This window comes from Solanum tuberosum, unplaced genomic scaffold (genome assembly GCF_000226075.1).
Source record: "Solanum tuberosum cultivar DM 1-3 516 R44 unplaced genomic scaffold, SolTub_3.0 scf00285, whole genome shotgun sequence".
Lineage (NCBI taxonomy): Eukaryota > Viridiplantae > Streptophyta > Magnoliopsida > Solanales > Solanaceae > Solanum > Solanum tuberosum.
In genome coordinates, this window is record NW_006239208.1 from 9,562 (window position 1) to 22,092 (window position 12,531).

The 12,531-nt window shown below is 36.3% G+C and overlaps 1 protein-coding gene across 3 annotated transcripts in view; it reads left to right on the forward strand.

Moving 5' to 3' along the window:
* Positions 1-1,063: 1,063 nt before the first annotated feature.
* The window catches only part of LOC102600731 (midasin), a 53,669-nt gene continuing 42,201 nt past the window's right edge, over positions 1,064-12,531 (forward strand). For 2 of the 3 annotated variants that reach the window (XM_006358946.2, XM_015314212.1), the window contains exons 1-17: positions 1,064-1,323; positions 1,408-1,757; positions 1,957-2,041; positions 3,591-3,865; positions 4,214-4,420; positions 4,657-4,817; positions 7,061-7,170; positions 7,251-7,370; positions 8,221-8,293; positions 9,044-9,166; positions 9,244-9,328; positions 9,401-9,497; positions 9,583-9,708; positions 9,782-9,838; positions 9,934-10,110; positions 10,191-10,316; positions 10,391-12,142. In XM_006358946.2, the coding sequence (XP_006359008.1) occupies positions 1,204-1,323; positions 1,408-1,757; positions 1,957-2,041; positions 3,591-3,865; positions 4,214-4,420; positions 4,657-4,817; positions 7,061-7,170; positions 7,251-7,370; positions 8,221-8,293; positions 9,044-9,166; positions 9,244-9,328; positions 9,401-9,497; positions 9,583-9,708; positions 9,782-9,838; positions 9,934-10,110; positions 10,191-10,316; positions 10,391-12,142 (4,044 nt within the window). In that variant the 5' untranslated portion in view covers positions 1,064-1,203. The remainder of the gene's footprint in view (positions 1,324-1,407; positions 1,758-1,956; positions 2,042-3,590; positions 3,866-4,213; positions 4,421-4,656; positions 4,818-7,060; positions 7,171-7,250; positions 7,371-8,220; positions 8,294-9,043; positions 9,167-9,243; positions 9,329-9,400; positions 9,498-9,582; positions 9,709-9,781; positions 9,839-9,933; positions 10,111-10,190; positions 10,317-10,390; positions 12,143-12,531) is intronic. The other variant, XM_015314213.1, reaches the window with a different exon arrangement.

Below are 12,531 nucleotides of genomic sequence, written 5' to 3' on the forward strand. Positions count from 1 at the left end.
GTGAACACAATTGTTAGAGAGATGTGCAAATTGTTTATGTGTGTTTCAATTTTACTCAAATTTAAATTTATTTATAAATTTTTTGTAAGAATTTAAACCGTTCATGTTCTTTTTAAAGATCTGCTAAAACTTTACTGTGTTTCATTCAATATATTTTAATTTAATTGAAAATAAATTCAAACTTATCTCTAAGCCAAATTTGATGGAAATTTTGTTGTAACTACTTGGAACTTTTTATTTTTATATTTAAAAAAATGAATTTAATTGATAAATGTTATTAGTTTAAAAAAATTTCGAACTCCCAATTTTCACATTAAAAACAAATTAAAAGTTTATTTTTAACATTCTTCTTCTTAAAATTGATTGCATTTTTAACAAATTAAAAGAATTGCTGATTATTTATTTGAAATAAATACAAAATTTAAAATAATTAAATAAATGTAAATAATAAAGGTACGTTTAGTAATTTTTAAAATAAAAAGGATAGAAACTGTTATCTCTAATCCTAAAAAAATACGTTTAATTTTTTTTTCACATTTTCAATTTTAATTGAAAATAACTAACACACACAAATTAAAATATTTAAAATATAGATAGATTATTAATATTAACAAAATTAAGCCAGCTCTCAACAATTTGAGTCAAATTTCAATTTTTTCATAGTTTTCCTACTTTAGGTCGACTTCTCAGAATTTTCAGAGCCGCACGTCACCTTCCCACTTCCCGGCGCTGACGACCGGCGACCGCCGCGACCAGAAGTAGCCGACCAGCAGCAGCCGACCGGCCACCAGCAGAGCATGTATTTGTTTTTTCTTTTCTTTTTACATCCAACCGAACCGTAATAACATAATTTCGGTTTGGTGCAATTTTTTTTTTTTTTTTTTTTAAAAACTTAAATATTCAAAAAGAAAAAAAAACTGAAAAAATAAAATAAAAAAATCGAAACCGAACCGAATGCGCAGCCCTCTATACCCTCGTGGCATAGTTTACAATTTCGCGCAGACCCTAATACTTAAACCAACCCAATTCGAAACATATAAATTAAAACTGAAGCGGCAAAATAAGAATTGTTAAACCCTAAACCCTAGTTACTGCTAAAGCTTTATCACCTTCACACTTCTCCTTTCACCTGTAGCATCTTTGAAGAACTCAGAAGATACAAAAATTGATTTTGAAAGAGGCTAATTAAGTTTCAATTCATATATGTACTCAGAAAAAATGTCATTTGATGGGAGTTTTCGTGTGGATTATGAGCTGCAGAGGTTCCTTACTCGGTGCCCTGAACTTGCTTCGTTATCCCAATTCGATTACTTGTTAAACAAGGTACTGAAAATCTTACAAATTTAACTATTTTTTGTGTTAAGTATCATTTTTGAGTATGAAAGTTTCAATTTTTATTGTTGATAGGGTGATAAAGTTACAGAAGAAGAAGTGGTGAATGCTGTGGGAGAAATTGTGATACATCCGAAGTATACAATCCCTTTAATTGGATGTTTTCGCCCTCTAGCTCGGAGAATTGTGGACAGAGCTGTTTCCTTGCTTAGTTTGGTACCAAATTTGAGGTGCAACAATGATGAGGGTGAGGACTTGATGGAGGTAGACCAAGAAGATGATCGTGGAGAAGTTGAAGATTTAGATATTGAAGATACTATTCATATAATTAATGTTTATGCTAAAAGAGGGAAGGGATTGAAACTTCATGAGCTAGCTTGTCTTGCTTTTTGTAGAGCTTATGATTTGGTTCGTTCATTATTGAGGTAAAGCATTTTCTTCTGTTTGGTTCTGGAATCAAATGAACATTGTTATTATGTATCATACGGAATATGGATGCCTTATTAAGTATTTTTTATTTAGCTGTCCTGTGGTAATCGAGGATAATATTGCATACCTATAAATTGCTAATGCATTTCTGTGTCAATTGTTAGAGTAACAGCTAACATGTGTTCCTTGGCGCAGGTCTGTCTTGGGTTATTTTGAGTTTGCTCCCCCTCCATTTGAAAGGATTAGACAGAGAAAATCAGTTATCGAGGCAGTTGTTCTGGTATTTTTCTTCTTAATATCGAACTTTTGCTCCATAATTTTCTATGTAATTCTCATTCTGAATTTGTCTTCCTCCTGTCTCGTCCTTAAGAGGTAATTTTTGATGCATCCCTCTCCTTTGTTTTCTCCTTCCTCCAATGCAACGGCTTGGTCGTGCTATACCTCTACCAGATTGTAGATGTTAGATTGGTCTTGAGTTTTGAGGATATTGGTGAATTCTAACTTGGAATGACCGAAATTTGAGGATATTGTTCTTTCTTGATTTTACACAGTTTTAATATGAAACCAATTTTGAATTGATAGATGAGTGTGGCATGACCTCGGGTATGAGTATTATTGGGTGGGTTTGGGTTTTTTAGCTAGGATGAGTTGGGTAGTTAAATTGGGTTTAAAAGTTTATGTGGACCAATAAGATGAAGCCATTTGTTTCATTAAATGACTTATCAATTGCCATGTCATTGTGCGTTTTAAAAAGGGCATTTTTAGATTTAATAAAACGCTGAAGGCATCCCCTATCTAATAGGAGGAAGGGGCACATTTTTGTACTATTTATGATAACATTAAGGGCATTTTTAATCTTTTTCCCTTTAGTAAATAAAAATGTGTTTACTACAACTTTAGCTCGATAAGATGGTCGCACACTTAAACAGGATATCCAAACACACAGAGATCTTAGGTTCGAGTCTCACTGCCACACAACCAGCACATAGAATTTTCATCTGTTTTGACCATGCAAAAGAATTTGGTCACACACTTAGACAAGAATCATCATTAGATCATTCATGGAATCATTGAGAAACTTCATCTAGTATCTCATTATCATTGGCGGTTACATTTGCGTTATTAGGCTATTCCATTCCACATTCCTCTTTTTCCGTTGAGGCTTATAATTTATATGAGTGTGATAGGAGGTGAACTTGCATTTGTCAAATCATTTGCCAGATGAGAGACCACTCTCAAGTGATGTGTAGTACCACTTGGGTTATTTAGGTTTCTTAGAATAGGATTGGACTTCTTTGTGGAAACGGGCTATCATCAATAGATATTTGCATTAACTCCTTCGTCGAGAAATATTATGGTTGCAACCATAATAGCGCTGGAGTGAGTTTGTTCTAATAGTCATTTTTTGCTTCAAATGTTGTTATCATTGAATGTTTTTTTGCAACCCTTGCTGGTAATGAGGTATGTGTGTGACAATACAGGCCGAAAACTTACCTATGGTCTATAGAGTAAGCGCTTAAGATTTTGTATATCTGGAGTCTAGTCTAGAGATCGATTCTGGTGGTCTATTGAGCTATAGATTGTTTTCACATTTTTCTGAGTTAAGGAGTTAAATTGAGTACCTAATTATTATTGTAAACTCGTTGTCTTGTGCAAGTCTATGACGATAAGTTTCTGTTAGTCTTAACAATGTGGTAATGAGTTCTCCATCCCATTCAAAATTTCCTTATTTTCTGCGGTTTTCTTCTCTCTATTTTTGGGTACAAGTATTATTTCAACCCAATTTAGCATGACAAATTTTATAAGCTGCCTAACTATTCTCTTATTAGGATGGGGGTGGTTTGCTGAATGCAATACGAGTTTCATATCGTCTCCTTCTAGCAGAGCCTGAAGTTTTTTCTACAATGTGGGACTGGTCTTGCCTTTTGGACAATATAAGTCAGTTTCATGATTTCTATTTGGGTAAAAATGAAGAACCAAATAGAAGCGCGCATGACATAATATGGTGTGGGATAAGAATACTGTCAATACTTTTAAAGTTAAATGATCGAGCGATAGCAAACTTCAATCTCTGTTCTCAAGAAGCTTGTTCCTGTTTACTGCGGTAAGTTTTACTTTCTAGTTCATTGATTTAATGTTCTTTTCTTTAAAGAGATAAGTGTATCAACTGCTTGATTTAAGTCACAGCAAATCCTTAGTTTGAAAAGGCTATTGGAATCAAAGCTAGATATTTGATATCCGATGCTGCTAATTTCTTGGTTAATGCTCTGATTCGTGATATGAATAATATCTTGACTTCAGAGCGTATGTTTTTCCTTTTTACTGGATTCGTGCTATTCTTCCATGCCGAGATTTGAATTATGATATGCAGCATTTCATCCTTTTATTGAATTTTTTATCTGAATCTTCTCATACGTTTCTCATGTTTGAATTGATGTTTCAAAATTCACAGCTGGGAAGAATATTGTCAGGATGTAGCACTGGAGAAAGCAGCCTGGTACCTAGAATCCCCGCGCGAAAGTAATTGTGACTCAACTGGTGGAAGCATGGGATACAACCAATGTCGTTCATTACAATCTTCACCTTTTGATTCTTCAGTTCCATCCTCAACCATTCTGGAGAATGGACTGTTAAAGTCGGGGGACAAGAAGGTGACATGGTAAGAGCAGTCCTAAAAATAGCAATCTCTGTGATAATTTGCTTGTCGATGCGTTTAAAAGTCGGCATTTACATTGGTGATTCAGCAATTGGGGGTAGTTGGGAAGTGGGTGGTTACAAAGCGCGGTCTTTGAGATCCTTTATATCATAGACCTGTCACTTTCTGGATTTCTTTCTCCACGCTGCTGCTTTGTTACCTTAATAGCATTTAATGTTGATTCATAAAAAAACATGCAGGGATTGTGGGAAACCTTTCATCTTGACTTCTGCTATGCAGAAGGGTTATGAGATGGTGTTTCTGGCTTTTAGTCAGAGGTGGCCAGTTCTTCTATATGGCCCTGCTGGTGCTGGAAAAACTGCATTGATTTCAAAGTTAGCCGAACTTCATGGGGGTCGGGGTATGTTGTTTTTGCTCCCTGTGAAAATCAATCATCAATAACATATGTATATCTTTTATATGTTTTTTTTGTTGCTTGATTGTTGGCTGTGGATGTTTGGTTGAGCTTGTAAAGTTAGTGTATCTCGATTCCAAGACCAGAGGGATGTAAAAAAGTCAAAAAGACATAAACTAGTCATTAATATTTTAAAAGGTTAAATTACTTGTTATTGTTTGTTTAAGACATTGACATCTATGGAAAGAGTCTAGTGTGCTCTTGTCCATCATTTTATGTGGTTAATTTAAGTCTACCTAAAGTATTTTAAAATATGGTAGCATCCATTTGAATAATTAAGTTTATTATATTCCTTTTTTGAATTATTCGGATCTCAGCCTTGTAAATGCATTTACCTTTTTTCCTTTTACAACTACACACATTTTTTCTAAATTAGTTTGATCCATCCGATCTCATTAGGACGTTCAGTCAATGATTCATGTGAAGATGTGCTTTTAAGCCTTTAACCACTGCTTTATCCACTCCACTTCCAGATTTCGCCACACATCCTACTGGCAACCACCAGTCCACGACCACCGTTAATCATCTTTATTTGCGCACCACTGTAGCCACCCCCACCTCCATCACGATGACCGTACAACCGACATTATCAACCAACCAGAACCATCACACTAGCACCACCAACCAGCTCCACCTTCACCAATCCGTTCCCAAAACTGGCCACCCCCACCAATTAACTCTATGAAAGAATTTAAGCATCTGATGCTAAACCATAAGGTGATAGGTCAGAGTAGCCCAAGATTATTTAAACTCCTTCGAATACCCTTTTGCACAATCGATGAGAAACAAGTGTAACATTCTCTAACGGCCTTCCGTGTGTATAACATGGTTCTGGGACTTGCACTTGGATTTGATGTTTCCCCCCCCTCCATTTTCCGGTCTTTTTTGAAGTGAGGTTAATATGATTGAGCCTAGAGTAAAGGGAGACAAATTAGGCCTCATTAGCCTACTACTGGGCCTCGAGCAATTTAGGAAGAGCAGTTCCATGGTTTTAGTTGAGAGGAAGAAACCAAAATAATAGAACACGAAGAGATACAGATAGATAGATAAATCTCCTGCAACTCACAACCAACATTGCTATTAACTTTTAAGAGTGTGCTTCATCAGAGAAACATTTTTTAATATGTAAGTAAAGATTTTCTTGAATATTTTCTGGATGTGGTATTTAACTGTCATATTATTTGAACTTTTTAGTTGTTAACTAAATGATGGATCATAAAAAACAAGCAGTTTTAGTTTATAGTGTTTAGATTTGGAGTTCACCCATTTGGACAAAATGTGGGTGAAGTTGAAAAGACTGAGTATTTGATTGAAGTTACAAAATAGCATTTGGAAGTTGAAATTGAAGTTTTATGAGTGAACCATTATGTCACTGGAAATACTCTTTCAAGCCAGTATTTCAAGTTTTTAAGTTGAAATAATGGACAAAGTTGTAAACCAAAAATTGATTTGCAAATAATATTACATATGCAAATGGTATCTGTTTTCATAATATATATTGAGATTCAAACATCTTAATCTTAAAAATAAATCTAACGTGGCCTTAATGTAGCTAAATGTGGTTTAAGCTTCTGTTCATGAAGTCAAAATTAGTTAAACTGTACTGAAGTGGCATCTGATAGGGTAGCTAATTTGCATCTCATAGATTCATAAATACCTCAATCCAAGTGAAGTCCCAAGTCTCCAATAACCAGCAGGGAAGGAACCTTAACATTTTTAAAATTTCCCTTCCCCAGATTTAGTAACACATGCCCCATGTATTTTCTTCATTTTGTCCTTCACTTTCTCTTCTATGTTTATCGAACTTTGTATTGGACTATTAGTCCACTGTTGATATGGCACAATTTGAGGAACACAGTTGTTTTCACATTCTTGAACATATATATTGCAAAAGACTCGTTATATCTTTCACAAGTTGAACGTGGTACCATCACTCGATATAAGTTTCAGTTGACATTCAGGTTTGGAATTGATTTATCCATTGTCATAAAATTTTCAAAATCTTAAGTTGGATAGACATTTGATTCCCAAGTTTGAATGTGTACTTGTACAACAAATGAGTATGATCATCTAGCCATACACTTTCATTAACGGCTAACAACACTTTCGCTTATGGTGCTTTGAAAAAGCTCTTGGTTCGTTCTGTCTGTGCCTGCTGTTTTCTTGTTGATACATTTTAAAAAATACAGTTCTATTCCTTCACATGGATGAGCAAGTTGATGGCAAGATGTTAGTTGGCACTTATGTCTGTACGGAGCAACCTGGTGAATTCAGATGGCAGCCTGGTTCACTTACCCAGGTTTCATACTCGTTCGAGAAATCAATAGGTATTTCATTATTCCTACCTTGTCATGGAGTGATGATTATTATGATGTGCAGGCTGTTTCCAATGGATTCTGGGTTGTCTTTGAGGATGTCGATAAAGCGCCTCCTGATGTTCAATGCATCTTATTGCCTCTGTTAGAAGGCGCAACTTCATTCTTCACTGGGCATGGAGAGGTATTTTGCAATGTTACCTTTGCCTGTTTTTGAAGATTTAGTGTTATCATGCTTATCCTTTGTTGCTCTTGACTGCATGCTGCTTTGTCTGAATTTGCTAATTAGATTGATACGTTTATGGTTGTAATATCTTTACTCTCTTTGACTTTACAATCTGTTAAAAGCAGATTATGAAGGAAAGCGGTGGCCTACTGTTTTTTTGTGCAGTTTTGTATAGCTCTTCAACTAGCTTCTTGGAAACATCTGTTTTATTTCAAGTTAATTAGTTGTTCGAATTTTTTTGTAAATTTCAACCATTTATATGGAGTGCTATTGTGCATCTCTTAATAACATTTATGCTTATTTATGCACATCTAAATCAATTTGATAGTGATTTTGAGTGACCACTTTGATGATTGAACTGTTCATTGCTCAAGTAGGGAAAGACAAGTCAATAATATTCTGTAGTCTTTACATCTGAATATAAGTGAAATTCTTTTTCTTTCCAAGTTCCCATTGATTGGACAACTTGTAATTTTCTAACTTGTGGTAACTATTTCTTTCCTGTAAGGAACATATTCAGTAGTGTTTTAGCCATCATTATTCATATTGCATTTCTTGACAAATCCATGTTTAGAGACAGTGTGCGCATTTCATTCTTCTGTATCCGTGCAGTTTAGTTAGTTAAATAGATGATGTTGCTGTTTGCCACTGCGATTTATTGTTTCCAAAGCTAGGCCCTTTTTTGGCCTTCATTTGCTGATTGGTCCTTGCATCCTAGCATCACAAGTTGATTGGTGAAATGCTATATTTCTTCTTGTGCATATTACTCTAATGATGAAAGAACACCAATACGTATGAACCACTGCAGGGAATCCGGGTCCATGAAGGTTTTCGGTTATTTTCCACGATGACAAGCACTAAGCTAGATATATCTATGGAAGGTTGGTATCATGACTCATAAATTCTGGTTTTCTTATCCACTCTGTATGTACCTAACACTTTTTTTAACATTCTGCTTATATGTGTGTGATTTTTTCCTACTTGCTAGTATTTGGAATCTGCTGTTAGTGCCCCCCTCCTCACCCTATTTGTAAATATCAGCACACACTTATGGTTTCGATGCTTGGTGAGAAATAGATTCTGTATTTGCAGTTTTTCTTTGGTTTTTCTGATAATTGGTAGGTGAACTTCTTTTGCTGCTTGAGAGCCTCTCAAACTGGTCGACTTTCTTCCTACATGTTGGCACTTAGATAAAATTTAAGTAGAAGTGGGTTTGGGTCCTCGAAGTTCTCAAAGTACTTTCCAAGATACCTTCACTACTGTGTTAGTCACTTGTGTCTTTGGACGGTCTGCTTTTCAACAACGATTGTGAGTCTTTTTCCAATTGTTGGCAGCATTGTCAAACCTTGAGGGAGGCAAGCTCCAAATTTGAACTGACAAGATTACGGTATATGACAACTACAAGCCTGTCCTTAGAATGTTTCAATTTTTTTTCTAGCTTCTGTTAAAGGTGAGATGTCTCTAATGACCCTTTGGCCATGGTACCGATACTATTTTTTTGCTGTTTATGTTATTGATGTCAATAGGACTTCACTTTATTGGAAAATGTAGATCTTGTTATCTATTTTACCCTTCTCATTGTTTTGGGTTACTTTCCCTTATTAGCTGAAAGTGGCATTGTTCTTTAATAGGTAAGAGTTCTGTTAGTGCGCTTTGGCGGAGAGTAATGATTGCACCTTCAAATCATCAGGACTTGCTGAAGATTGTGAACAAGTGGTATCCAGAATTGGAGTCTCTGACAGCAGAACTTATTGGTATGATAGATCTATTTGTTTTTGATAGGTTGTCTACCTCTACAATATCTATTTAAATCTGTGTCTGCATCTTGCAGGAACATTTGATAGAGTTAATGAGCTAGTACGATGTCATTTTGGAAATGGTGCCTTTCTAGGTTCTCATGGAAGGTTTTCACTAAGGTAAGCTCTGTCACAACCCATCATCTGAATCTGTAGAATATTGTCGGCTTTAACCATGCTTATCAATTGCAGGGATCTCCTCAAATGGTGCAAGAGAATTGCAGGTTTAGGTTTTCATTTTGGCGGGGATGGTCTTTCAGCTTATGCACGTGAAAACATATATAAGGAGGTCTAACATGATAACTATGCTCATTTCATCTTTCTTTGCTAAATATTTCAGTTATGCTAAAAAGGTTGGTGATTTGACTTTGTAGGCTGTAGACATCTTTGCTGCCTTTTCAACAGCTGAAAAACGGTTGGCTGTAGTGAAAGAGATAGCTAAAATGTGGTCAGTAGGATCCGTGGAGACTTTGTATCCCATTAATAGGCCTGTTATTCAGGTATTTGGTATTTTGTAATGTGATATTTTCAATGCTATATCAGCTTCGTTTTCTTATTTGCAACGCTCTGCAGGAACTGGCGTCTGAGCTACGTATTGGGAGGGTTGTTCTTAAGCGCAACCACAGGGTTGTGAGTGAAATTTCTGAACTATTTTGTTCGTTTTTTTTTTTATAAATCTTGATATTTTCTTTTGCCCGTTTCTGAATTCTTTATGATTTTTATAGACCTGGGAAGAGAAGAAGCGTTTCGTTGAGATTCGTAATTTAATCCACGTTCTTGAGAGAATAGCTTGCTCTGTTAAGTATAATGAGCCAGTTCTTTTGGTGGGTGAAACTGGTACAGGGAAAACCACTCTTGTACAGAGTCTTGCTTCGAGACTTGGTCAAAAACTTACAGTCCTGGTATGTTAGATAAAGATCTATGAACAATAAGATTTAAATTTGCATTTAACAGCCTCACTGAGCGACATATTATTTTGCAGAATTTGAGTCAGCAAAGTGATATAGCTGACTTGTTGGGTGGATTCAAACCAATTGATGCTCAGTTCATCTGTATACCCCTTTATAAGGAGTTTGAGAACCTATTTACTACTACATTTTCTTCCAAGGTAATTTTCGAGATTTTACTTCTCTGAATGTTTTTCTCGTGCTGCTTAACCAATATTACAATCTATTGTTTCAGGAGAATGGAGATTTTCTTGTACGTTTAAGAAAGTTTGTTTCTGAAAAGAATTGGAAGATGTTATTAGGTGGATTTCAGAAAGGTGTCCGAAAGATAATTGAAATAGGAAGATCTGGGTCCGGTACAAAGCGGAAGAGACCTTTAGGTGATGAACTGATAAAGGCTTGGGAAACCTTTTCCCTGAAGCTAGATAAAGCGCGTATGCAGATTGGTGCTACTGGTGGAATGATATTTTCTTTTGTAGAAGGAGCTTTTATTTCTGCACTTAAGAATGGTGAATGGATACTGCTTGATGAGGTGAACTTGGCTCCTCCGGAGACCTTGCAGCGAGTTATCGGTGTACTTGAAGAAGAGACTGGATCTCTTTGTTTGACTGAAAGGGGTGATGTTGATTATGTAAATAGACACTCGAACTTCCGCATATTTGCCTGCATGAATCCTGCAACTGATGCTGGGAAGAGAGACTTGCCCGTATCGTTAAGGTGCAGATTTACAGAATATTTTGTTGATGATTTGTTGGATGATGAAGACCTTTCTTTGTTTATTAGTCAGTTTATTGATGAGGATCATTCAAATAGAGAACTAGTTAGTAAAATTGTGCAGTTCTATAAAGCAGCCAAGAAGCAATCTGATGATAAATTACAGGATGGTGCTAACCAGAAGCCCCAATATAGTTTAAGGTCTCTTTACCGTGCACTAGAATACACAAAAAAAGCGAAGAGAACTTTTGGTCTTGCAAAAGCCCTTTATGATGGTTTTTGTATGTTTTTTCTGATTGCATTAGATGTACCAAGTGCTAAATTAATGAACCAATTGATTACTGTATATTTATTAGAGGGAAAAATACCTCCACAGATCTCCTTTGATGCCTACTTGTTAGATAGAGGAAACTCAGAGTCTGATGATTTGACAGAGAGCTATGTTTTGACCAAGAGCGTCAAGGAGCATATTAGAAACTTGGCGCGTGCCATATTTGTTGGAAGATACCCAGTTCTGCTTCAGGGGCCAACATCTAGTGGAAAGACGAGCCTTGTCCAGTATCTTGCTGCAATAACCGGTCATGAGTTTGTGAGGATCAATAACCACGAACACACTGATCTACAGGAGTACCTGGGTTCCTATGTCACTGATGCAAATGGGAAGCTTGTCTTTCATGAGGGTGCCCTTGTTAAGGCGGTTCGAAACGGTCATTGGATAGTTCTGGATGAGCTTAACCTTGCCCCATCGGATGTGTTAGAAGCTTTGAACAGGTTGCTAGATGATAATAGAGAGCTTTTCGTCCCTGAGTTATGTGAAACTGTTCGAGCACACCCAAACTTCATGTTGTTTGCCACTCAGAATCCACCTACCTTATATGGTGGACGTAAAATTCTGTCACGAGCATTTCGCAACCGTTTCGTGGAGATCCATGTCGATGAAATTCCAGAAGATGAGTTGAGCACAATATTGACCAATAGGTGTGAAATTCCAGAAAGCTATTCTAGGAAAATGATTGCTGTCATGAAGGAATTGCAATTGCATAGGCAGAGTACTAAAATTTTTGCTGGAAAACATGGTTTCATTACTCCACGCGATCTGTTTCGGTGGGCTAACCGTTTCAGGGAATTTGGGAAGTCCTACGAAGACCTAGCTCGTGACGGTTATTATTTGATGGCTGAGAGACTGCGAGATAATGATGAGAAAAAAGTTGTCCAGGCAGTTTTGGAACAGCAGTTGCGGGTTAGGCTTGCTGAGGATGATATGTACAAGCAGGTTTATCTCTTTTTCCTCACTACTTACGCTGCGTAGTACATAGTTATAAGTTTTCAACTCTTATGGTTGTTATTGATGCTGGGAGATTCTCCTATTTTATGGAGTTACCACTTTTACCTCCCTTGGCTTTTCAAAAGATATTGCAGGAAATCTCATAATGAAATTATTGTTTTGCTTGATACTGACTTCAAATGATGAAAGAGCAAGTCTCAGCACACCCTTTTTTCGGGTGATGTATACAAATGTTACCTTTCTCGGAAAAAAGAGTCTGTTGAGTGTTGATGCAGTCCCAGAAGGGAACTACATTTCTTTTTTATTATCAAGTAAATAAGATTTTATGGACAATGAGTAACCGTCCCCCCCCCCATCCCATCCACCCCCAACACACA